This window comes from Misgurnus anguillicaudatus, chromosome 21, assembly GCF_027580225.2.
Source record: "Misgurnus anguillicaudatus chromosome 21, ASM2758022v2, whole genome shotgun sequence".
Lineage (NCBI taxonomy): Eukaryota > Metazoa > Chordata > Actinopteri > Cypriniformes > Cobitidae > Misgurnus > Misgurnus anguillicaudatus.
The window spans coordinates 45,302,654-45,328,771 of NC_073357.2; the positions used below are offsets into that span (position 1 = coordinate 45,302,654).

General features: G+C 38.6%; 1 protein-coding gene across 1 annotated transcript; it reads left to right on the plus strand.

Moving 5' to 3' along the window:
- Positions 1 to 328: 328 nt before the first annotated feature.
- abtb2a (ankyrin repeat and BTB (POZ) domain containing 2a) lies at positions 329 to 25,476 on the plus strand. Its single transcript, XM_055208994.2, has 17 exons — positions 329 to 1,372; positions 13,739 to 13,888; positions 16,484 to 16,691; positions 17,369 to 17,521; positions 17,896 to 18,061; positions 19,605 to 19,694; positions 19,785 to 19,886; positions 20,090 to 20,186; positions 20,304 to 20,427; positions 21,689 to 21,942; positions 22,501 to 22,679; positions 22,796 to 22,901; positions 22,991 to 23,093; positions 23,195 to 23,285; positions 23,378 to 23,446; positions 24,588 to 24,701; positions 24,791 to 25,476. Exons 1-17 carry the CDS (start codon positions 526 to 528, stop codon positions 24,992 to 24,994), a joined length of 3,057 nt encoding a protein of 1,018 aa, XP_055064969.2. The 5' UTR covers positions 329 to 525; the 3' UTR covers positions 24,995 to 25,476.
- Positions 25,477 to 26,118: the final 642 nt, after the last annotated feature.

Consider the following 26,118-nt stretch of genomic DNA (forward strand, 5'->3'; position numbering starts at 1 on the left):
AAGATATCAAGCAAGGTTATATTTTCTCAGAATGTTCTTTACGTCATAGGATGATTTTATGTAAAAAAAAAAAAAACAGTAAATAACAAAACGTCAAGCTGGGATTTCGCAGACTGGATCATATATTTTCATTCATGTTCCACAGAAGATAAAGTCATTTGCTGTTTTGAATGAGATGAGGGAATACTGACAGATTGTTTTGATTTCCCAACCCGTTCTCAGTCTGTGAACGCAGCGTCTATCTGATTGGCTGAGAGAAAGTTGGCAACTGATTGGCTTAGAAAAAGCTGGTAGCTGATTGGAAGAAACATTTCATGGTTAAAAGTTTCGGTAAGCGGTGAAGTTCGCTTCACATTCACATTGCGCTGTTTTGTCTGTCGGTACGGATCAAAACTTGTCCTTAGTTATGGACGTTCGTTAATTTAAGCTGAATTTGCGTTTGTGGTGTAAACAGAACGCATTGAGAATCCAACGCATGTTATCTACTCAATAAAATAGCAATAAATCACTCCTCGTACTAAAGAGATGGCAGCGTTGAGCAATACAACTATGAAAACTTTAGAAGATTTAACCTTGGACTCTGGCTATGGAGCTGGAGACTCATACAGGTCTCTCAGCTTGTCCTCCTCCAAATCCAACTCGCAGGCGCACATCAGCTCTCCGCAGCGGGGTAACGTTAACTGGTGGAGCTACGCGGGCTCCATGAACAACAGCTGGGACACAGTAAACACGGTGCTACCCGAAGACCCAGAGGACATCTTCTCCAAGTGTCCGAGGTTACCAGAGTTAGAGGAGTTTCCGTGGACGGACGAGGAGATCGATGCGGTCCTGCGTAAAGTGTCTGGAGAGGGGTCACATTTTGCTCCAGAGAGCGTCAGGAGATTGTCAACGCTGATGCGCAGGGCTTTATTGCGGATCTCCAGAGAGGCGCAGCGGTTGAGCGTCTTGCACTGCAGGTGCACACGCTTTGAAGTGCAGAGCGCTATCAGACTGGTCATGAGCTGGGCACTGGCGGACAGTTGCGTCTCTGCCGCAGTCAAAGCCATATCGTTGTACAGCATGAGCGCTGGCGAGGTCCTGCGCAAGAGCAAGTCCTCACGCTGCAAACTCAGCCTCTCTGTCGGGCGCTTTTTCCGCTGGATGGTGGACACTCGGATCTCGGTGCGCATCCATGAGTACGCTGCGATCTGTTTGACCGCTTGCATTGAGAATCTGGTGGAGGAGATCGGCGCGCGCGCATTGGCGGCGCAGAACGGGCCCCGCATCTCTTCAGTGGGAGCTGATGCGCTGGAGGCAGTCGTCAACAGTGACGCGGAGATATTTGGTCTTGTGCAAAACTATGAACACCTCATCAGCGGGAAAAACGCCAATGGTAAGAAACCAGTTAAACAAAGTTAACGTTTTATGTTACACATCCAAAAGGGCTATTATACAAGTATTTACCATTTTCATCCCTGGTGCACAAACAAGCCATACCTGGTTATAATGGGAATTGTATTAGTTTCAATGGTAACCTCTTCTTTCTACTGGTCCTTAGCTTCTGTTAGTGAATGTGAACCAATAGAAATCATTAAATCCTAACGAAATAACTAAAGTCACAAAGCACACTAGGACTTTTGTAATAGTTTTAAATGTTAAACAGCTGATGGTTTGTAATGTTGTAAATTCAAACCTTTGGAATTTGTATTGCTTTTTTCAGCAGGGATGTTACACATTTTAACTAACCATAACCATGCCTGTTGAAAAAAACAATAGAATGATCACAGAAATGTTTCTGGATTTAATTTATAGTGGGATTTGTAATGGTTTTAATGGAAACTATAATGGTCTCTGTGGGTCTTTACTGGTAATGGCTTCTCTGTGGGATGTTATTTGGAAGATGGGAACCAAATGGAACACCATTTAATCCTATTGGAATAAGTCCTGATTCACACTAGAGATCAGTGGATAAAAAATAATATTAATTTTGTAAACTGCTTATTGTTCATAGAGGTATTTGTAACAGAAACAGTTAGAATTTGTATTTTTGTTTTCTTAGCAACAATAACTAACGCAAGAGTTATATTTACTTGTGCAAGTATGATATAAATGTGCAAAGTAACATGAACAGTAATGTAAAGTATGACCAAAATGAATATAGCATCTGCATATATTCACGTCATCGTGATCTTAGTAAAAATATAAATGATCCTAAACTACAGTATCATCTTTTAAAGAGTGTCATGCTCAGCTCACCGTAAGTCTGTTTAAACATTTGTCAGGAATGAATGTCTTACCACAAGCCTAATCACTATGCATGACAACTCGGGGCCCAGTCATGCATTTATTATACAATCACCTGACAGGATGAATGCAAGGAAATTATATTTGTCAGCTTTTTGCCATGGGTGGTTAACTTATTAAACCTGAGAATACATCATCTACATCATCAACACTCAAGACTGCCATAAGTAGGCCTACTGATAAATAATGGGTAAACGTTTCAGCCGTTTTTAGCACTGACAAGCTATGTATGTACACTCAAGCTATAGCTTCCTTTCCAAAGTATTGTGGCATTACCCACGATACAGTGATAATATGTTAGTAGCATTTCAGAGACCACTCCATTTTTTTTCTAAATGTATCATTTCAGTCCAGTGTTTATTAAAATCCAACCAAATACAGCAAATGTAAAAGAATGAGAGCATGTCAAGACCCATAAAAGACGTGATTAAAAATTAGCGTTATTCTATAACATTTAAATTTTTGAAATTTTTCTAAAATAAATGTCAAAACATTAGCATTTTGTTATTAAGAAATGCATTTGAACTTGTTTTCTCTGCAGTATTCAAGATCGGGAAATACTGCATCTTTTTTTGTCTTTTGGACCATGTTTTCCACATTTCAATTTTCAGTTAATAAATTCAAATAAAAACATTATTTTTATTAAGAGTTTGGCCGAAATGTTGTCACTTTGAATGAAATGAAAATAATTTTACTTAAACAAATACCTTTAAAATAGTAAATCTAGAAAAAATCTTGAAATGGTCTCCTAATTATTTCTGGGTCTGTACTGTATGACTTTCAGTAGTATTACTATTTTCATGGTACATCAAGGTACATCAAAGAATTGTCTGTTACTACCAAAATACTGTGCATGTGCAGATGCCATGCTAGTAATAATAATAATGCTGGTAGAAGTAATAGTTGTGGCTGTAGCATCTGTTAGGGAAATCTGTTGATTTGTTGCGCGTTTCTGAAAAAAAAAAATTATCGGCCGATATATCGGATTATCGGATTTTAAAACCAACAAACATTTGTATCGTATCGGCCTTCAAAGTGCTTTATCGGTCGGGCTCTAGCTAGTTTGTGCAAAATACAGGTCTTACTATGGTGCTATTGCTAAGGTACCATGTTCCACAGTTGTCTGTTTATCAGAACTGGTTGGTTTAATGGTAATTTGTATAGAGGATGTGGCTTTCCAGCTTCCCGAGCACACATTTTCAGAAAGCAACAAAAAACCCATTGTTCAGCTGTAAGCCTTTTACAAGCTGTGCATGGCTGAGGCAAATAAGCAAGAACAAGTGAGAAAAGCCAGCGATGAGAAGAATGGAAAGCCGTCACACGTAAACCCCTGGTTTATATCTGTCTGTTGATTATTTCTGTGACATGGCAGAATTGAAAAAAGATAATGCTGATTGGTACAGTGCAGAAAGTTCCAGTGTTTAAACAACAGGCAAGATGATTGTTTTTCATGCATGGCTTTCATTCAAGAAGTAAAGATTGGACATTTGTTGATGGTATCATGTGGGAATAGAATAGGAAGGAACTACTACATTGCTTTACAGCCTATAGTGCAGTGGTTCTCAAACCCCCCCTTGTGTATGGTGTATTCTTTCGCGCCCCCCCAAAGAAAATTTATGCCAAAATACAGTTCTAAAACTTAACATTTTAATTAAACAAAACAATTAATTATACAAAGTAGTACTGTTGGTTAGTAGCCTTATTTTTTTAGGTTTAATTACACAGAATTCATGATAAATTAATGTATTTTATAAAACTGGGGGCCCCCCTGGCACCATCTTGTGGCCCCCAGTTTGAGAACCACTGCTACAGTGGCACACAGAGACTATATAATATATATCTACAACACTTTCTGATCTTAACTTTAAAGGTATAAGGTAGTCACATTTTCCTATGTGTGGTTCTTACTTGCACCTTGAGCATGAACTTCTCTTCTGTAGAAAGGTTTAATTTAATTCACATGTACTCTCTCAATGTGACTAACGTGACAGCGTGAGCTTGTGCTAAACCATGCGTGGCTGGTAAAGTCGTTTTCAACACTTATATTGAGATACAGCTGACCTGTTTGACACTGAGGCTGAGGAACTCAAAGAATGGCATGTGATTTGTGAGTTGTATTTGAGAACCACTGGTACTTATGCTTAACTGCTTATTACTGTTAGTAAAGGGCATAGAGGTAAAGACTGAAATTTGGTATTTACCACTGATTTCCACCTCAAACGTTTTTTTCTCATATCCCGAGGAGATCCACATCTGGAACTCTTTAGATACCCAGTTGACCCCCAGAGCTATAATGACTTAAAACAACCTATTTCCTATTGTGAACACTATTGTGATCTTGTTCGCATTAGTCCACACAATGTCCTTGAGCAGATGGCATTGTAAGTGTATTGTGATTTGGCAATTTTCAACGTTGCCAGGTCTTGTCGCTACTTAATGCACAAAATATAATGACTGCAAATTTGTTTGTTTTTAATATATCATTAGGTCAGTGTTTGCCATATGGTTTGGTGTGCTTTCATAATGGCATCAGTGGTGGGCCAAAGGGAAAATCCCAGCTGAAAACATACACAAGCCGCCGGTGCTTGGCAGGGTGTCAAAATGGGTTTTCAAAAAACAAGCATTTCTTTAAAGTGAGCACAGAACTAAAAACCTTGAAGAATATTTTGTAGAGCTATTTGCATAAAATGTGAAAAAAGCAAGACCTGGCATAACATGCAACAACTTATCCCACTTATTGTGATACGGTACAATACTGTATATGGGCTAGTAAGCGTGATGATACATTTAACAAAGTGTATTTAATGCGTGATCTCTGATTAACCACAACAGCATCATTAACACTAGTTAACTAAGATAAACAATATTCTTGGAGTCGTGTGCATTTATTCTTTAATTTTAGGCGGAGGTCAACTGCAGGCACATGCCTTTACTATAAACAAGCAAATAATGGCCATTATGACGATGTCAACTGGAGCGTTACATTCTCTAAGGATACATTTTACTCCCCTGAAAGGGAAGTGATAGGGCCACTTGAATAAATAGATTTAATTGAGTTTCCCCTTAGCTTTAATGACACCCATCACATAAAAGAGCTGGTCAAATGAGGGGGTGCAGGTGAGACACAGTTCACATCAGATTTCGGCATGAGACCAGTCACACCGAATGAGAGGTTTCGTCTGGGGCCAGTGTGCGTGCGGAGCCTTGTAATCATCATTGTTTAATTATCCTCATAAAACCTTCTGCCCACACAGCCTGGTTGCTTTGAGCTTGACAACAAGCCACAGAAATTAGAGCATTTCCCAGCCACGGTCATTTAAATCTTAAGTGTGTTGTTTCTTTTTCTTTCTTCCTCTCTTAAAGATTATTTATTCTATTTTATATGAAAGTTATGATCTTAAGTTAAGGTCCATGCTCTGTTCTCTACATGTCAACTTGCTATAATAAATCAATTTGAGGGTCTTACTAGGGCCCTTGAGCACCCAAAGTAGACAAATGTTTTCTATATGAAGAGATGGTGCTTTCTAAGAGCATGTACTACTGACAGCTGCTCTGGTGCGTGTTGACCTTCCTCAGATCCCTAGCATGTCTGTCCGGATGCATTAGCATCTGTTCTGAAGAGGTGTTATATGGGGGCTACATTCAGGGTGGCCACTGTTCGAGGGTGCACCTCAAACTTCATTCATCCAAAAGAATTTGACACCTAGTGCTGTGCAAAAAGTTAAGTGTCCTTTTTAAGAGACATGAGAGCCTGATCAGAAATGTCTTTGTGAAGCATAAGGCCTTTTCATACTGGAAATAGTTAACCCCGGGTTATTCTAAACCTCGGGTTAACGGAACCCTGGATTATCTGTTGCACATTTCACACTGTTCATACTTAATCAGGTGTTAAGATATAACAGTGGGTATTCATAATCTGACGTTTCACACTGTGCATTCCTAAATCCTAGGTCAGGTGTCTCCAACCCAGCACCTACACACCTGTCTTTTATTATCAAGCGACCCTGAACACAACCCTTACCACACTTACATAGTGAATGTACACTTGGCAATACAATGTGGCTATTAAACAGCCTATTAAAGTCACAGTTAATCAGTCAGTTTAAAAATACAGGCCAGCTTAAGTTATTCAACACCTCCCTGCTCCATTGTAAAACCCTTAACTGCTTACTTTTAAAAGGGGGCAAATCCATATTAGTTACAGGGGATACACACTACCATTTCTGTACAGCGTGTGCTTATAGGGACACTCCACTTTTTTGAAAATAGGCTCATTTTCCAAGATATTATGCAGAGCCCTGCTATTGAAAGATACTAAGGGGACTACTTTCGGGCGCTGCGTAATATCATTGTGCCTACTGCAGCCATGTTACAACAGCAAAGTCCTTAATTATTACGCCAGAATGAGAGTATAGTTCCTAGCCATATCAGACTAGAAAATCTTTTAATTTTCCGTCTGTCTTAGTACACGATGTAACTACAAAAGAGTCAAGTTTTAAATAGGAAAAATATCCAAACTCTTTGGTAATTTTGTAGCGCGATGCTAATGGTCTAATCAGATTCAATGGATTATGCTAAGCTATGCTAAAAGTCGTACGACCAGACCCGGAGATTGGCTCCAAATGGTAAATATCAAATGTTTAACTCTGGGGGAGCTGGAGAATGGGCGTATTTGCAAAGAAGTGGAGTGTCCCTTTAAGGACCAAGGGTTGTTTAGTAAATGACAGTAACACAGAATTTTTAGCTTAACAGCCTTTAAAAAACCTTTTTTCAAAGGTTTAATGGATGAATATCAAGGCTCCACATTGTGTTACTTGACTGATGCCACAAGTTTGAACTTAATCGTGTATGTTTGTCATTACAGCAGTTACACAAAGTGATTTCTTAAGCACTATCTGTTTGCCTTCAGCCTCGACACCCATCATGTTTTATGGATTAACTCTGGATGATTTATGGTAATGCCATCTCTCCTCAACAAGTCCAATACTTACCAAACTATGATTAATATTGGAAACTGACAAGCTAAATTGCATTAATTCCCTACTTAGCGTTAACCCTGTTAGTCTGTGAAGCGCAGTGAATAATCTTCACGTAATTATGTTATCATTAAAAAAGAGACCGTGTCCTTTGTTCAACCCTCAGATCAGGAAATCCACTTTATAGCCATGACATGTTTTGAAAAACTGCTAGAAAAATACTTTGCAATGAAATTGCTGCCTTGATGGAAACTGGCTCAGGGGTTTATGAGCAAAAGAAGAGAACAGATGGAAGTTCTGTTCAGCACTGAGCTAAATCTGTTTACCATCTCTCTTATGAATGAAGCGTCAAAGTCAATTCTTGGCTCTAGCTGGTGGATTGCAGCTTGGAAACTGAGCCTGACCACACTGTCTCTCTTTTTTAGTTATGGCAAGTGGGTCATCGTGCTAAACGGAGAGGTCGTGCTCTCTGACCCCACTGTCAATGGTAGAGGTCATTCATACAGTGCATGTTCTGTAAGCTGGACAGCTGACTCAGAGTCTCATACTGTAGCAGATCTCAAGTCTGCAAACACCTAGAGTTTTGATGGCACGCCAAGGTCTGCATGAAGTTTTAACTGGATCAAAGCAGATATTTTCCAGCACATGGGGTCTTATCTAGCGAAACGATTGTCATTTTTGACAAAAAAAAATGCACTTTTAAACCACAACTTCTCGTCTAGGTCCGGTCCTGTGATATGCCAGCGTGACCTCACGTAAATGCGTAGTGACGTAGAGAGGTCATGTGTTACATATATGAAACGCACATTTGCGGACCATTGTAAACAATTAACTGACACAAAGACATTAATTAGTATCATTCCACATACAACAACGTCGGAACGGTCCTCTTTCAACACACTTGTAAACGCAGGGGCGTAGTTTTGCGTTCGTCCTCTGTGACCTCTTGACGTCATGACGTATTGCGTGAGGTCACGCTGGCGTATCACGACCGGACCTAGACGAAAAGTTGTGGTTTAAAAGTGCATATTTTTTATTTTTCTTGTCAAAAATGACAATCGTTTCGCTAGATAAGACCCTTATGCCTCGTTTGGGATCGTTTATAGTCCTTTGAAACTCCGTTGGAAAAAACTGTTAAATGTTGTGTTGAGTTAAGAGTTAAGTAGTGGTGTCCATTAAAGTCCATTAAAATTAGAAAAATCCTGTAATGTTTTCCAAAAAAAACATAATTTCTTCTTGACTGAACAAAGAAAGACATCAACATTTTGGATGACATGGTGGTGAGTAAATTATCTGGATAAATGGACTATTCCTTTAAACAGATAAAAAAGTTGTACAGGGTAAACACTGTTACTAAAAAACAACATTGGCTGGATTTGTATGCTGAAAGTTCTTACATTGGGAACGGGGGGTGCTGTACTCTAAATAAGGAGCTGAACTGATGGCAGGAAGTTATTATCATCACTCTTGTGGTCTGCTCTCTGGAGATGGGAGATCTTGGCAGAAATGATCCGTGTGCTCAGTCACACACAACTTACAGGGCACCTCCCCTTTCACCGCTCGGAGATAGCTGCCGACTTTACATGTTCTCGATCAACAAACACTTCCAACACAGCACCTAGTAACACAAGGGCCAATTGACTACGACCACTGAACACACTTCTGCCATTGTGCCTCATGTAGAATAGAGGTGTTGTAGGTGGCGTGTGATGGAGTGACTGGACCACTGTGTTCACACAACATATTACCTGAGAAAAATCAGGCAAGGAAAATAGGTCAATCACATATATTTAGGCAAATTAGTGTAGCTGCATTTGGGTTTGAAATTGAAAGGTTTCTTTCAGCAGTTTCTGAAGGGATTTGTTCTCTGTTGAAGAACTAAAGAACTTTTCTTTAAAGGTCAGATCAGAACAAATGGATAATAATGCATTTAATAATGTAGACAAGTGTGTTTTGCTCACTTTTTTTAGTCAAGGTCATTTTTGTAAAGCATGATGTAAAGCAAAATGTGATTTATTTTTACATATATTTTGTACAACTTGTTCAGAAAATTAAAGATTAAAGACCCGTTTTGATTTTTAAGCTGTCGGAAAAAACTGTTAACCTGCGATTTTGTTCTTGAAATTTTGTGACTTTCTCATTTATGGCCATGAACATGCATGCAAAGTGACACTGAAATGTTTTGAAGTGTACCCAAATAAATTTGTAATGATTTTGTGTTCAGGGGTCAATTTAATCCACATTCTTTTTTGTTCCAAAGCAACTGTACAGACCCAAATTTAATATGTTTTAGTGTTTATTGCTATACTGGTGTTTTACTATTCTGAATTGGGGGTAAAAATTCTCTCCCCACTCTTTGCAGTACTAAAAAAGACTTTCACAAACACATACCGGTATGTTAAAAGTGAGCTATCATTTTTATTTACAATGTATATGAAATACTACTTTAGTTATCTTTTTCTTCTAGACATTTTGTCATTTTCCCCCCATTTGGGGCCATGAACATGCATGCAAAGTTAGGATACACTGATGTGTTTTGAAGTGTTTTTTTTTTATTTCTTTCACGATTTTGATGTTCACTGGTCATTTTGACCCATATTTTTCCAAGGAAACTGTATAGAGACATATTAAATACATTTACTCCGTATATGTTGGTGTTTTACTACCCTAAAAAGGGAAAAGTGAGCTGTTGCTGCACTATTTTCAGTAATGATTAAGATTCCTCAGACACAAAAATGTAAAAGTAAACTATAATTTCTATTTTCAATGTATATGAAATACTATGTAAAGCAGATTAATTCAGATCCACAGAAAATCCAGAGGTGAATACAGGTGATGCCAGTTGTGCCTCACAAAACATGACATCAAAACAAGCACCATTTGTAGTCAAAAAGTCAGAAAACACATGCTTGATGTGTGCACATCATGTAAACAGTGATTTCTTGATTTATTTGTACTATGGGCCTCAAGAACAAAAGATGAACCTGTTTAGGAAAAGAAAAGCCTATATTAATTTCACAGCAATATTAAATTGTTTATTTAGGATGTTTTAAACATGGGTATGTTAAAAAAACATGTTGAATAAAAATTTTAAATGTCTAACGTTACAACAGTTTATTTTAAACATTTGTTAAAATACTGATATTAAAATGGTCCTGTTCATAGCTAGTTCCTTCTTGTTTTCCATAATGTGATATTTAGGGAATTGCACTGAATCCAATAAGGGTCAATTTGACTCGCTCCATCAAAATCGTCACAAAAATCGGGGTTAAATAAGAGAATATGCAAGTGTAGAAAAGCACAAACAATCCAAATTGTATCTCCTAAAGCCTATAAATGTACGGTATAAACTATTCTATAGAGCACGTTTTTTTATGTTGTCTCAGACGATGAGATGTTTGTTCTGTGGCAGCTACTGTAACTTCTCAATGCGTTTCAAAAGAGAGGGGTGAGTTGTTGATTGAGCCGTTTGGTTGCATTTCACAATCTCACCTCTAGATGCTGCTTTACTAGTTCACCTGCACATTCAGTCTTAATGATTAATGGTAAATGAACTTGGCTTGCTGTCCTCGAAGGGAGCTCTGAACCTGAGCTCAGAGAGAGTGAACCTGAAGCCGGGGCTCGAGCCCCAAGTTTGACCCTCCCCTGCATGAGAATGCAGAGAGAAGGAAAGAGAGTAGTGAAAGAAGAGATAGGAAAGGGATGCTGGAAGAATTTCAGGTGGACTCAGTGGGCTGGAGGCTGCCTTATATACACTCACAATGATTATTGACAGGCCTGAATATTTAGGCTCCTTTCTATACGTTTAGAACTACATTAAAAATCAACACACAGCACTTTTAACTCCAAGTTTGTCTCAAAGATAAAGTCCAACTATCCTCAAAAGGAAGCCCTTAAAAGTCTGGCAACTTAAATTACCAAAGCATTTGCTTCTGACACATAATCAGCAGCAGACTCCAACAACCTTTATTCACTTAAAAACATTTATATTGGATTTCTAATGCTTGAGATAAATCCCTGTAATTTACCCTGCCATGTAATGTTGGATTCAGTTCAGCAATATTGGCCTCTGTGTTCTCTTATTGCAGTATGGATTTTCCAGCGGCCCATCAGTGGATGTAATCTCAATCTCAGCTTTCTCTCTCTCTCCACATAACGTGCACACACATTCCCCTCTTAGTTCACAATGATGGTAGCAGATGAGATTGTGTGTCTGTGGGAGAGTGTGGCTGCCTATGACGCATGTCATTGCCTCACGGCTGCCAGTATAGACACGGCTAGCTGTGGGAAATGGAACGGGTGTGTCTATCTCTTCTCATGGGTTTGGGTCTGTGGGTCCACAGCCTGACCAGCTGCATCATCACACACCCTGTGGTTCACCCATAGCCTCATACAGTACAAGCCCATCTGGCTATAGCCATGCGGCCATGCGTAGAGCCCAGACCAACGCATGCAAACCTGCTTTAGATTTGGGGTATTTATGAAGACATATTTTAGTATTTTAAGCTGCTGTGAGTATTAGATAATAATAACTATGATGTGTAGCACATGTGAAATGACCTCAGCTAGACCAATGTGTCTCAGATTAGGGCACATGTGGTTGGTTAGATTAGTATATTATTAGTGTATATTCTGACTAGACACAGTGTGGGGAATTCATTGCGGGTAAGAACGGCAACCCGCTGATAGCTGTTTATTTGCATTCGCCCTATGCATTGTTTTAGCGCACAAGTTTGAGTATCCTCACCGCAAACACAACCACAAATTTCCCATCTTACAGTGTTTTTGTTTTATAATATTTAAAGGTGCAGTGTGTAATTTTTACAAAGATCTCTTGACAGAAATGCTAAATAATATACAAAACTATATTATCAGGGGTGTAAAAAGACCTTTTAATAATGAACCGTTATGTTTTTATTACCTTAGAATGAGACGTTTTATCTACATACACTGAGGGTCCCCCTATGTGGAAGTCGCCATTTTGTGCCACCATGTTTCTACAGAAGCCCTTAACGGACAAACTTTTTTACTTATTTGTCTCCGTCGATGACATGTTTTTCCGGTGGCGGCTACAGTATCTTCATTATGCATTTCAAAAGCGAGGGAAGAGCAGTGGAATGGGCCATTGGTTGCAATTTGCAACCTCACCACTAGATGCCGCTAAAATTTACACACTGCCCCTTTAAATGAAAGTAATATAATGCACATACAGATTCTGTTCATTAAAGTTGCAAATATCTTTAAAAAATGGCCAAAAATGGTTTCTGAGGCGGTACCCTTTCAAAAAGCACACCTTTGCACCTAAAAAATTAATATTAGTACTTATTTTTTACCAAATGTGTACCTAAATTGGGACCTTTGACAGCTATAGGGACCACTTTTTGACCACTGCTTCAATATCAAGTTGTTATTTTGATCTGCTGGTGGTGAATGTATTTACTGCATTGTACTCAGAAGCCTCTCATTGATCACTAATCTAAGCATCTGCTGCTGTAGCACAATGTGCCTGTGGTCTGACACATCTGCGGTTCGCTCAACCGCACATAGTGTAGTTAAACAATGAATTGAACTACTCCAAAAGATCCACGTTGAAGAGAAAATGCAATTTAGTAAATGTTTTAAAAATGGCCATCATATCAGGTGCCTAACATCTGGAGAAATATTTGAGATCTTGTGGTGCATGTGAATGTGCATCTTAGTGAATGCTTTATCGCTTACCCTGATTAAGAAAACAAACCCACACATTAATCCTGTATTTGAGCCCTTTTTAATGCCCAGTAAAAGTGAGATCCAGGGATATGGGGTGGATTTCAAATCAAATACAAAGGAAGCGCAAAGCACATCCTTCACTTGGGATTAAGCGTCTTTTGTAAATCAGTAGCCAAACATATGATCCTCTCATTATTTGTACTACATATCAACTTCTATAAGCTTGGCGAGGCTAAATCAACTCCAGCCGAATTCAACCTAGAACAGATAACGTTCTCATCTCAGTGGGAATAATGCTATACTCTATTAAATGTACTAATGCTGAGCCAAGTCAAGAACTATTATGTTAATCATAGCACCAATAATCACATTATAATCAATCAACATAACGTATCTACACCAGGGAATTGACATTTGGAAAAGCTTTAACACATGGTATGAATGAATGAGCAAGAAAGATGGAGTTAGGAGTAGTCATGTACTGAGAGGAGGAAATAATGAATAGACCACTTCCTCTACTTATCTCTATCAGAGGCACAGACTGTATATGGAAGGAATTAGCCGTTTACTGGCATTCTGCCCCCCAAATAGCCCCAACAGTAGCGTGGCAATTAATACACTGACGTAAGCTGGTCAATTCAAGCTTATGTTTGAAAACAAAAAGTAAATCAAATACAAAAATAAGTATAATAATTTTTATCAGTTTATGTGTGAATTTTCTGCTGAGCTATAGGAATTATCAAACTAAATTTTTTTGTTTCTGTGTTTAGGTGAGTTGTCCCTGCCGGCCCATTTCAGCCCGTATGCTGAGAGTCCGTGCTCAGCTGTGGAGAGCAGAGAGAACGCATATGTCCAGCTGGAGCTCAGGACACTGGAGCAGGCCCTGCTGGCCACATGTGTGGGCAGCCTCTCAGAACTCAGTAAGTTATAATGAATACTTACAATCATATTTATATTAGTTCAAATAAACTTTAGTATGCTACATTACTGTCATATGACCTGTCCCATGTTGCAGATTTAGTTCAGTTTTCTTTATTTTTTTTAAAGTAAACTGAGCTACTGGTGTGTTTTATTTATTTATAAGTTTAAGGGTTATTTTCAATCCAGCACTGGGTCAAAAAGGGACAAACCCAACCTTGTGGGGTTGTAATTGAATCTATGCTGGTGTGCTTTAACCCATTGTTGTGTCAGAATAACACAAGTTTACAAACAGTTTCTGGGTAAATTTAACCCAATGGCTGGGTTTGTGTCTTTTTGACCCAAGGCTGAGTTGAAAATAACCCAGCTTTTTTAATGTTTTCTAATAAAATAAATTAATCTGTTTGGCGCAGGTCTATTTTTGTCTACAAAAGTAATTTCAAGCATTTAATAATACACCTTCAGATTTAAAGATTTTTAACTCAAATCTCGAGAAAACATTTGCATAAAAACAGTGTTCCTGATGAGGTTTTATGTTCATCTGTAATACTGCTATTATCCACTAGATGGCGCACTTAACCAATTTAGAAGAAACTGAAGCAAAAAAATATTTACTAATTTTAAACTCTGTGTATGTTTTGATAATCATTCTGAATCTGAATCTCTAACAAAATTCCTTCACAAAAATGCAATTATGTCAGCTTTTTGCTATTTTTTTAAAGAAAAATATCTATATTTAAGATTTATAAGCAGATAAAAATAGAGATATGTTTTTTTTTTTTCATTTTGTTTGTTTGTTTGAAAACAGAGGTTCTGTTCTTTCATTTGATATATTTGTATGTTTATACATTTATAGAAGAAAATTTCCTGAAAGGCATTTTGTGAAACTTTTGTGAAAGCCAGGTGATGTCCCGGCTTTCTATGCCATTTTGCACCTTGTTCTCTTCATGTGTTCAATACTTATTCCCTGTGCCATTTCACTTGATTTATTATGACTCAACTTGTATACTTAAATGTTCTGCTTTCTTTGTATGAATTCAATATTTGGCTACATCTGGTGGAAATTTTGTGTCAATAGAAATCCCCTTACTGATAAAAATGCTGATGTATCAAATACTTATTTTCCCCGCTCTATGTCCTCTGAAAACAAAATATGTTTGCATGAGAAAAATGCTGAAACTTTTGAGCTTATTTACTGATCAATATGTTTTATATCTATAGAGACATCAACAGCACGTAACACGAATCTACTTGGTTCTTGCGTGTATTGTGACCTGTCGTCATATGTGTGTTGGCTCCGTTATAAGAAGATAACATTCAATTCAATTTTATTTATATAGCGGTTTTCACAATTGTTTAATTGTTTGAAAGCAGCTTTACATTAATAAAAGAAAAATCAGTGGACAACATAAGCAGCAGAGTACAGCGGCTAAGATTAAACCGTAGGCTACTAGCAAGCGTGGTAATAATGTAACATATAGAAGAACATGTTGGATTGTAATATAAAATGTTTGTTTATATTCGACTGAAGAAAGCTAGTGAAAGTGAGTAAATTATCAGATCATTTTTGGATTTTGGAGAAGTATTCCTTTAAGATGGTTTGCAGCAGTTGTTTCTCAATTTTTCTGTTAAACGTTTCGCTGTTTCTTGTTAAACTTTTATGTAGAAATACTGTTTTTATTCATCTCAGTCAATACAAATTGTGTTTTGTGCATATATGTCTGTAAGACAGAGAGAGAAGTTATTTTAAATGTTTCACATTGCAGCTCTGTCTAGTGGGCGTGTGAGTGCTTGAGTTTGTTTACGCAGTAGACCGCAGCTCAGAATGGGGGGGGGCACCGAACGAGTGAGGAAAACAGTCTTTCCCTTAGGGAACTAGCAACACTCCTGCAGTTGTTTAGCTGGTACAAGAGCACCTTCTGTTTGGGTCAAAGTAGTAAAAAGCTCCCTCTTTATGCTTTATGATTGTCGACACACAGCGAGATCCAGCACTGAAACTAAATTGTAAAGCAGTCCTTTGTTTAACAACTAATGTGCACCGGATCCATTAAGGTTTGATTATTTGATCAGACATGTGCAATAACTGCCATTTAAAAAATGGCCACTTATAACTGGCTCTTTATTCTCTCAATCTAATCTACATACTTTATGATGCTTTCTACATACAGTAGAAGACAGTATCAGTGTTTTCCTAATGGTCAACACAGACTTTAGGAGTCTTTCTTTGGCCTGTCCTCGTCATATCTTCTCCTCCTTTAGGGAACAACCTGAGTCTGGATTTTTGCATTGAAAGTTGATTTAAGACCCCTTAGAGTAACAATAAGTGCTAGAGTTTATCCAAATCCTGTTTCATTCTGCATTTTCATTTAAAACAGATGGCCTTAAAGATTTATTTTGCTGTATCGATTCATATTTTGTGGTGTCAGCACTTTAAAAAAATGGCACTGTTTAAACTAAATACCAGCGGTGCGTTGCAGGGCAAAAAGTTTTAAATGTAAACTTTCAGAAAACATTTATTGATTTAATTATTCTGCTCCTGTTTTACTACACTCGTGCCAGTAGTGTAATATATTATGTTTGTGTTGTTTGTCCTCTAGGTGACTTGGTCTCCCGTGCAATGCACCACATGCAGCGTTTGGTTTCCACAGGTCCCAGCCTTAGTCCTGGTCGTCTATTTTGCCTCCAGCCAATCTCCTGGTCTCCAGACGCTCTTCACACGCTCTACTACTACCTACGTAGTCCACAGATGGAGTCTCTGGAGAACCCCAACCTTGAGCCACCCAGAATAGCTCTCAGTAAAGAGAGGTGAGATAAGTGGCTCAAATCCTTTGTCACTTGCTGAGTGGTTTATACTATGCATTTGTTTACCACTTGAGCTATAGGAATATTTAGGGTCTTAAAGAATGATGTGTTCATAAATAAAAACAATTATAATATAAGGAAATACTGTGATTTCATTCAGTTCGAGAGTGCTTTTTGGAACTTGCATTTGGTCTCAGTTTTGGAAATTAGTGGCATGAATGTGGAAACCTTGCTCTGCCAGATAATGAAACTAATGTTTATAGCAGGTGGACAGTTATGGTTATATTTGACAATCACCACATTCTTGGCTTAGATACTAAATAAAAGAAAAGCATAGAGGATTTGTCCCGTAATATCATCCTGATTGGAATTCCAGTGAGATTGTGCCTATAGAGGACAACAGATGCTGTTTAACAAATTGTCATTACGAATGAAGTGCCAAGCTTGTTTGTGGTAATGAATGGCACGTTTGAAAAAGCAGTGGTGAGCCAAATTCACCAGGCTTTATAATTACTGACCTTGATTCTCTCTGATCTTGATCTCCTCTGACCTTACTGTGTGTGCGTGTGTGTGTGTGAGAAAAAGCCAAAAAATAGAGAGAGTGAGGAAAGTGAGCGTGTCTGATCTTGGAAGCTGGTAAATAACTGTGATCTCTCAGTAAAGAAGTGTGTGTCTCTCAGGCCTTTCCCTCTTCTTCCTCCACTAATGGAGTGGATGCGTGTTGCCATGGTACATGCGGAGCATCGGCGGAGCCTGTTTGTGGACAGTGATGATGTGAGACAGACTGCAAGACAGCTTCTCCCTGGGCTGGATTGTGAACCTAGACAGCTCAAGTAAGAACAGTCACCGTGCAGCAAATGTCCAAAACTTTCATGTTTCTCCATCTGTGCCAATTTAAAGGATAGTTCACCCAAAAATGAAAATTATGTCATGATTTACTCACCCTCAAGTTGTTACAAACATGTACAAATTTCTTAGTTCTGCTGAACAGAAAGGAAGATATTTTTTGTAACCAAACCGTTTTTGAGCACCATTGACGTCCACTGTATTTTGTAGTTTCCCACTCGATTACAAATATCTTCCTTTGTGTTGATTACTTTGCACTTTTCTGTAAAGAGGTTTTGACAAGTAGTGTACTTTATGTATTTTTATTGTATTTTTTGTTCTTATAAATTCATCCAAGTTCCGTCTCTCTTTCGTTTTTCAGACCAGAGTGCTGCTTCACCTCTTTCAAGCGTTTGGATTCAAAGGCCGCTGCAGACAAGTTTAATCTGGATCTGGGCTTTCGTATGCTTAACTGTGGACGTACAGATCTAATCGGTCAGGCTATTCAGTTGTTAGGCCCAGATGGGGTGAACACTATGGATGATCAGGTGAATTCATAATCCCTAAACGTTTGAATTATCACAAAGTACCATATTTGATATTGTTACTGTGGGTTCACACCAGACATTTGAGGCGTCAAATTCGCATCTACCGCATGTAGTTGGACACTTGAACATTTTGAGTGTACTCGCTTCATTCGCGTGTGAAATTCTAGTCATCGAGACATTCACGTGGAAATTTGCGTCAGGGGAGGGGCTTTTGTGACTCCGCTCGCTTCCTGTAATCACATCACTACTAGACCAGGCTCCTGATTGGTTAACGCGGCACGTTTTTCCGCCAAAGTTCAGATTTTCAACTTGCGCGTTTCCCGTGGCAACGCTCAATTCACCTCAAAACCCGCGTCAACGGGTCTTTACATTGACTTAACACTGAAATTACTTGCGCTTGACTCCTATACCGCGGCTGGTGTGAACACAGCATTAATGTGCAGCATTTTAAAATATTATCAAGGTAAAGGATGTATTGGGTAACTTTTAGAAGGATCTCTTGACAGAAATGCAATATAATATACAAAACTATATTATCAGTGGTGTATAAAGATCTTACAAAATGAACTGTATTGTTTTTAGTACCTTAGAATGAGCCGTTTTTATCTACATACACCATTGCATGGAAGTCGCCATTTCGCGCCGTCATGTTTCTAAAGTAGCCTTAAACAGACAAACTGTCCTATAGAGCGTGTTTTGTCAATACTTTGGCTCAGATGATGACATGTTTGTCCTGTGGCGGCTACTGTAGCTTCTCATTGCATTTCGTAAGGGATGGGTGAGCTGTTGACTGAAGGGCTCATTATAGTTGTGCATAGGTCCAACGACGTAGCCACGGCAGCGTAGGTTATGCGTCTTTTTTTATTAATACTTTTGCGTCATCATCTGCGTGCAAACACACATGCAGACCACTGGTAGGCAGTGTCCACGCGTGTTACCACAGTAGCAGTACGACCGTCAATGAAGAAGCAGCTTGGCAAGTTTAACTCACAAACGAAGGAGAAACAGCAACTTGTTGTGTATGATTTGAGATGACCAGCAGTGTTGAAAAGTAAATAAACAGCGACTAATGTAGTTGCAGTTTGAGTTAAATCATTCCTTAACGCAGTTTTTTACCTGACGTAGGGGTTCTAGTGGACCAATCACATCGCTTGTGGTCCACGCAGAACTGACGCGCTGTTAAAAATTTGGCGAGGTGTACATCAGGCTACGCAGAGGCTACAGATAACCTATGGCTTGGCTACGGCGTAGACCTTACGCACGACTATAAATTGGACTTGAGCCGTTGGATGCAATTTACATTTTAGATGGCACTAAAAATTTACACAGTGGACCTTTAAAAACATTATGGTAAACATTGACAGTAGGCTACTTACTTTTAACAGGTATATGCATTTAAAATGTACAGTGTTTCTGAAAATCACACCAAAAATATTAATGATCCAACATAGATCTAAGGCAATGAGGCCTTTAGGGATTGTTAATGTCTTCATTTATAAAAGCACAAACATAATCCTTTGCCTCTCTCTCTGTGGGTGTTTAGGGCATGACTCCTCTGATGTACGCCTGTTCAACAGGGGACGAGGCTTTGGTACACATGCTCATCGATGCTGGGGCGAACTTGGATGTGGCGGTGATGTGGCATTGTGCAATATATTCTCACTAAGCTGAGCTCAGACCTGTGCAATAGTTTTTTACCAAGAAGCTTTTTTTATCTTTCCAGGTGCCAAACTGTTCATCAAAACATCCTTCTGTCCACTCTGAGAGCCGCAATTGGGTGGCCTTGACCTTTGCAGTGCTGCATGGACATTTGTCTGTAGTGCAGGTACAGTAAAAGTTTACTATGAAAGTATAAGCTACGCTGCAGCGGTTATATATATTATTTTCTCTTCCAGTATTAGTAAGATTAATATTGACATTAGTTAGACCAAAGAAACGTACAAAACTGTTCTGTGGTAATATCTACATTGACAGTACAAGCAGCAATTTGAGGTCTGTCATGCTAAATGAACTTTGTTTGCCCTGCAGCTCCTGTTAGATGTGGGAGCAGATGTGGAGGGTTCAGCCTTGAGGAACGGCCACCACAGTTCAGCAGAAACGCCCCTCCAGCTGGCATCGGCCGCAGGTGGGATAAATGGCCACATTAATGCGCTCCTCTTTAAGGAGTTATGTCTGAATGTACACAGAAAACTTTCTGCATCCTCCACTGAAACAAATATTTACAGTGTGTATGTATATTTAGGGAACTACGAGATGGTGAGTCTGCTGTTGTCACGTGGAGCTGATCCCATGTTGCGGGTGCATCTGACATCATCATTGTATGAGGGCATGAACTGCTTCAGTCACGCCGCTGCACATGGACACAGGTATTGACATCAAAAGTCGCTGTTTTTTTACTTCCATCATTGCTGGTCCTCTCAAATCATACACAACAAGTTGCTGTTTCTTCTTCGTTTGTGGGTTAACTTGCTAAGCTTCTTCTTCTTTGATGTTTGCGCTGCTACTGTGGTTACACGCGTGGTTACGGCCTACCAGCGGTCTGCGCGTGTGTTTGCATGTCAATGCGGATGACGACGTGCAAAGTTAAAAATGAAAACCGCCGTAGGACCTACGCACAACACACACATAAGCACAGATACATACTAAACAAACACTACAGCTGTAAGCTTAGAGGTTTTCAGCTGAGGCTCTATGGTAGCATTGCAAAGGTTTCCAACTGTTTGATTTCAGAATCATTTTTTAGCAGAATTAAATAAAATGCCTTATATAAATAAATAATTAAAATCTGTGTACATCAGTTAATAGCATTTTAAAGGGATAGTTCACCCAAAAATGGAAATAATGTCATTAATGACTCACCGTCATGTCGTTCCAAACTCATAAGACCTCCGTTCATCTTCAGAACACAGTTTAAGATGTTTTATATTTAGTCCGAGAGCTGGTTGACCCTTCATTGAAAATCTACATACGGTATACTGTCCATGTCCAGAAAGGTAATAAAAACATCATCAAAGTAGTCCATGTGACATCAGTGGGTCAGTTAGAATGTGTTGAAGTATCGAAAATAAATTTTGGTCCAAAAATAACAAAAATTACCACTTTATTCAGCGTTATACGTCATTCGCGTCATTGCAGTCACATGACTTTAGTCTCGCGCATGCGCTTCACAACAGACATATTGGGACCAAATGTATTTTCGATGCTTCAACACATTCTAACTGACCCACTGATATCACATGAACTACTTTGATGATGTTTTTTTACCTTTCTGGATAATGGACAGTATACCGTACGTAGATTTTCAATGAAGGGTCAACAAGCTCTCGGAGACTCTGACGAAATATAAAACATCTTAAACTGCGTTTCCGAAGCTGAATGGAGGTCTTACGAGTTTGGAACGACATAAGGGTGAGTCATTAATGACATTATTTTCATTTTTGGGTGAACTATCCCTTTAATGGTTTTGCAATGTAAGAATCATAGTAAAGTATGCGAGTAGCCTACTATAAAATACAATGCTGATGCATGCATATCTAAGTATGCAGGGGTTGAAGTTTTTAAGGTGGTCCAATATAAAGTGCTAGTCTATCCTAAAGCATTAACAATGTATTGTATTTTTTCCTGCAGGAACGTGTTAAGGAAACTGTTGAGTCAGCGCCAGCAGCCACAAGAGGACGTACTCTCTCTAGAGGAGATCCTAGCCGAGGGAGTCGAGGAGCAGGAGGATCAAAAAGAGCCGGGACTGAAGGAGAGAGCAAATGCTCACAGCGATGAAGGGACTCCGCGGCTGTGTAAGGCCCGCATTAGAGCCCTGCAGGAAGCCAGTCTGCACAGCGCCGAGCACGGATACCTGGACGTCACCATGGAGCTCAGGGCACTGGGTACACATCTCACTGATTAAAAATAAATGAAAGAAAATTAAATACAAATTGAATTAAACTGTAAAGGTTGCTAAAATTGCAAATGAGATTATTAGTGAATCAGAAGTTATTTGCTTTCCCTGACTTTTAGCCACTCGACTGCATCTACCCAATTTAGTGGGAATAACAAAGTAATGGTTGAAGCATTTGGACCGAATCATGTGTTTTTTCCTGGTTAGACACATGTAAACACATTTTGAATTAGAGGTGATGCACATGAAATCAAAGTTGCTTAGTGGCTTTGAGGTCTTTTAGATTTGAGGCCAGCCATATGCTGTTATACTACTAAAAGATGACAAAATTAGCTCTAGGCAATCATAGACGTTTTAAATTACACATTTACAGTTTTATCCAGAAAAAAAATGACTAGAAAATTGTGTCCAAATAAATATCCAATCATAAATCATGGCTATGACATTCCTAAAGCCTGTTTATTAGGGACCGGCGTTTTGCTATGTTATTGAAAGAAAACCATACTCGTTTCAATGTGCTATAACAAAAAGCTTTATCTTTATGCAGGAGTGCCATGGAAGCTGCACGTATGGCTGGAGTCGGTACGCAGTGCTCAGCTTCAGTCTAGGACTGAGCTCACGCTTTCTCTCCTTAAAGACTTCACGACTATTGGACAAGAGAAACATTGTGAGGAGCTGCTCTCCGATGGACTTCCACTACTCTTCTCTATTCTTAAAACCAGCAAGGTAAACAGCTTGAACATATCACCAAGAATCCTATTTGAAAGATTAGTAATTTTTACTTTATTAAAACAGTATGTTGTAAAGTAAAATGTATAGACTCACTGTGTTTTTGTATTTAGAGTAGGGAGATCCGTAAGCAGCTGGCAGCCATCTTTAGCCACTGTGTTTCCTTTACAGCTGCCCCATCTATTCTGGCAGTAAAGGACACACCTACAGCTCAGCTGGGTATGAAGCTCACCACACATCAAACTTTACAGACAAACTTTAAATACCATGTTGTACCATATTTCATTCCTACCTTGTCACTTCCACAGATGCCCATTTTTTGAATAATCCAGAGATGTCTGATGTTACATTTGTGGTGGAGGGAAGGCAGTTTTATGCCCATAAGGTTCTCCTCATGTCTGCTTCACTGAGGTGAGCCACTGCCCTTATTCACAGTCATTTTAATGTTGTAGAAGCCATATACATCTAAACGTGATTTGTTATACTGTATGCTTTCTTCTTTTCCAAAAAAGGTTTAAAGACCTACTGGGACTCTACAGAAGTAATGCCACACCAGACCACATGGCCATTGAAATCACTGACATGAAGTACAGCACTTTCCATGTAAACATTGAATCTTGGCCTAAACATACACAAGACAATGTGAATAAGTTACGGCTCTTAAAATTGCTGATTGTAAATATCTGATATTTCAGATGATGATGGCGCATTTGTACTGTGGAGGAGCAGAATGTTTACAAGTGTCTGTCTCTGATTTGCTGGAGGTATGAAAGTACATGCACAGGATGAATCATATGAAGAGTTTGGTTCCAAAACGCAATAAATCCATTTTGACAAATTTCGGTAAAAACGTGTTTTCTATATCAAGAAAGTAACAAGATGAAAACCACTATTTTCTGTTACAAACTTTCACATAGCATCTTTAGGTTATAATAACATAAAAAATTCAAACCCATAACTTGATTTTCAAAGATTTATTATAAAAACGAATAATTTTTTCCACAAAATGCAATAAATCCATGAGGTTTTTTAAAAAAATGCTATAAATCTATTCAATCAATATATAAATGTGCATTCATCTTTACCATGTTATATTCATTTAGTTGACTAGTGGTATACACTGATTAAAAAAACATTAATGGCATTAATCAAAACACTTACTTTGTCATATTAAGAACACTGTCATTGCTGCAGTCATACTTGACGCCATCGCTTAACATTTTTCACAGCGATCAGCTGTAAAATGTTTTGGTCCTGCTCGATTTTCGTTGACTTTGAGTAAAATAATGGAAAGTTTTTCATAAGATCTCCTGGGGTCAATGTGTTAGCATGACAGAAGCCTGATGCTGTTGGGAGAACAAGCAACAGCCAGCATTTTTCCGTCTCCCGAGTGCCTCTCGCGTAAACTATTAGATGTTGATGGCTTACATTTCTTTCCCATCACAAAAAACCATTACATGTTTATCAATGCAATTAAAGTATTATTTTGTTTTTGTTTGTTTGTTGATCACGAAGTACAAAGTAGATGAGGAAAACTAGGATTCTAGCTGTGTACTCAACACGCCGCCATTGTTTGTTTACATTGCGTGAATGGTGCGCTGTAATTTGTGGAGCGGATTTATTGCATTCTGTAGAAAAGGAGGAGTGGCGTTTATCGCGTTTTGGGAAAAAAGGGATAAAGGACGACAGAATAACACAGCGTATATTAGATTTTGCATAAAATTAAGAATTTACTTTTAAATACTGACCTGATATAATACTAATAGTTATTCATTTTTCTTTAAAAATGGCGTTTATCGCGTTTTGGAACCAAATTCTTCATATATATTTGTGCAATTATATGATATGTGAGTTTGCATTTAAATAAATAAACAATGTCAATGTGTTTTGTCATTTCACGTACAGCTCCTGCCAGTGGCCCACACATTCCAGCTTCCCGTTTTAAAGAGACACTGTGAAATCCTTTGCTCTGAGAGAATAAACCTCAGCAATGCTTTGAGAATCTACCAAACTGCCAAGGTACATACAGTAGGCTTACACTGGCAGATTTACAGTTTCAAATGTAATTTTGGTCCTCTGATTGAATCATTTGCATGTTTATTGAGCAGGTTTGCGAGGCCGTGGAACTGGCCGTATTTTGTGAAGGCTTCTTCCTGCAGAACATGGTGGATCTTCTGGATGGTGATCATCAGTTTGAAGAGTTAGTGTTGGGTTCTGACTGCAGCGCTGCTTTGGATCCAGATGCTCTGGATGGACTGCAGGCTACTCTGGCCTCAAGGCTGCACTCACTTTGTGTCCCACATAGAGCTTGAAAGCGTGGAGAAAATCATCATATTCTTCATTGCCTTAATAAAAAGACTCAGATATACAGGAGAGTTTCCTATACATAGTGTTCCTTACTGGAGGACATCCAAAAAGAAATGTTTCAATGCTGACTAAATGATTTTAATGGGTTATTTCTGATACATTTAAAACTTTAAAAGATGACTTTGCTTATTGGATAATGAGATAACCAAACTTTTTTGTAAGATGTATAGCATTATCGCCCTCTAGTGGCAAAGCGCCCCTACACCTACATACAGGTAGGTTTCATGTACATAGCAGTCTTGTACAGTAGATACTAATTTAGTATTCTCATACCACATTTAAAGTGTAAATATATTCCTAATGTTCATTAATGAATGGGACAGGGTACTTTGGGAACATTTAAATTATTTTATATGACATTTTTATGCAGTTATTGAAATGGCAGAAGACCTTAAAATGCCAATAAAATTAAGATTTTTTATTCTGATTAATGTTTCATCTGCTTATTTATCCTGGAACAATCCTGGAATCTGTCTGACATCAGGAGGGTTTTAATAAAGAGATAGTTTAGTTATAATTTGCTGTGACTTAAAGGCCATCTAAGATAGGCGACGTTGTTTCTTCAATAGAATGCTAAAGATTTTTAGCTGAATCGTGGTCCTTGATAATTCATAGCATGCAGGTCCACAGTGCCCACGGCTCCAGACGATACATTGAGGTCTTCTGAAGCAAAACGATCAGTTTTCAAGCACGGTCATGTTGTTGCATTAATAGCATCTACAGTGAAACTGCACACAAAAGTCATTAATGCAACAGGAAAATTGTGTTTTTGTCACGCTTTGGACCATTTGCCTGAGGCTATGGATTACAGTTTCGCTTCATAAGACCTCAGTATATCGTCAGGAGCTGCAGATATTATTTTGTGTTGCCTGCATTTGCGGTTTTGACTCTCAAAGACAAGGCATCTGGGTGATTCTCGCGAAATTAGACTTATGAGGTGTCATTAAACATTTTGATAAAAAGTAAGAGTATCAAATTAAGAAGCATACAGTTACAAACATCTCTTCACGTACTATTTTGCACATGATTTCAAATGACATCATACAAACCAATTTTGTAGTTTTTTCCA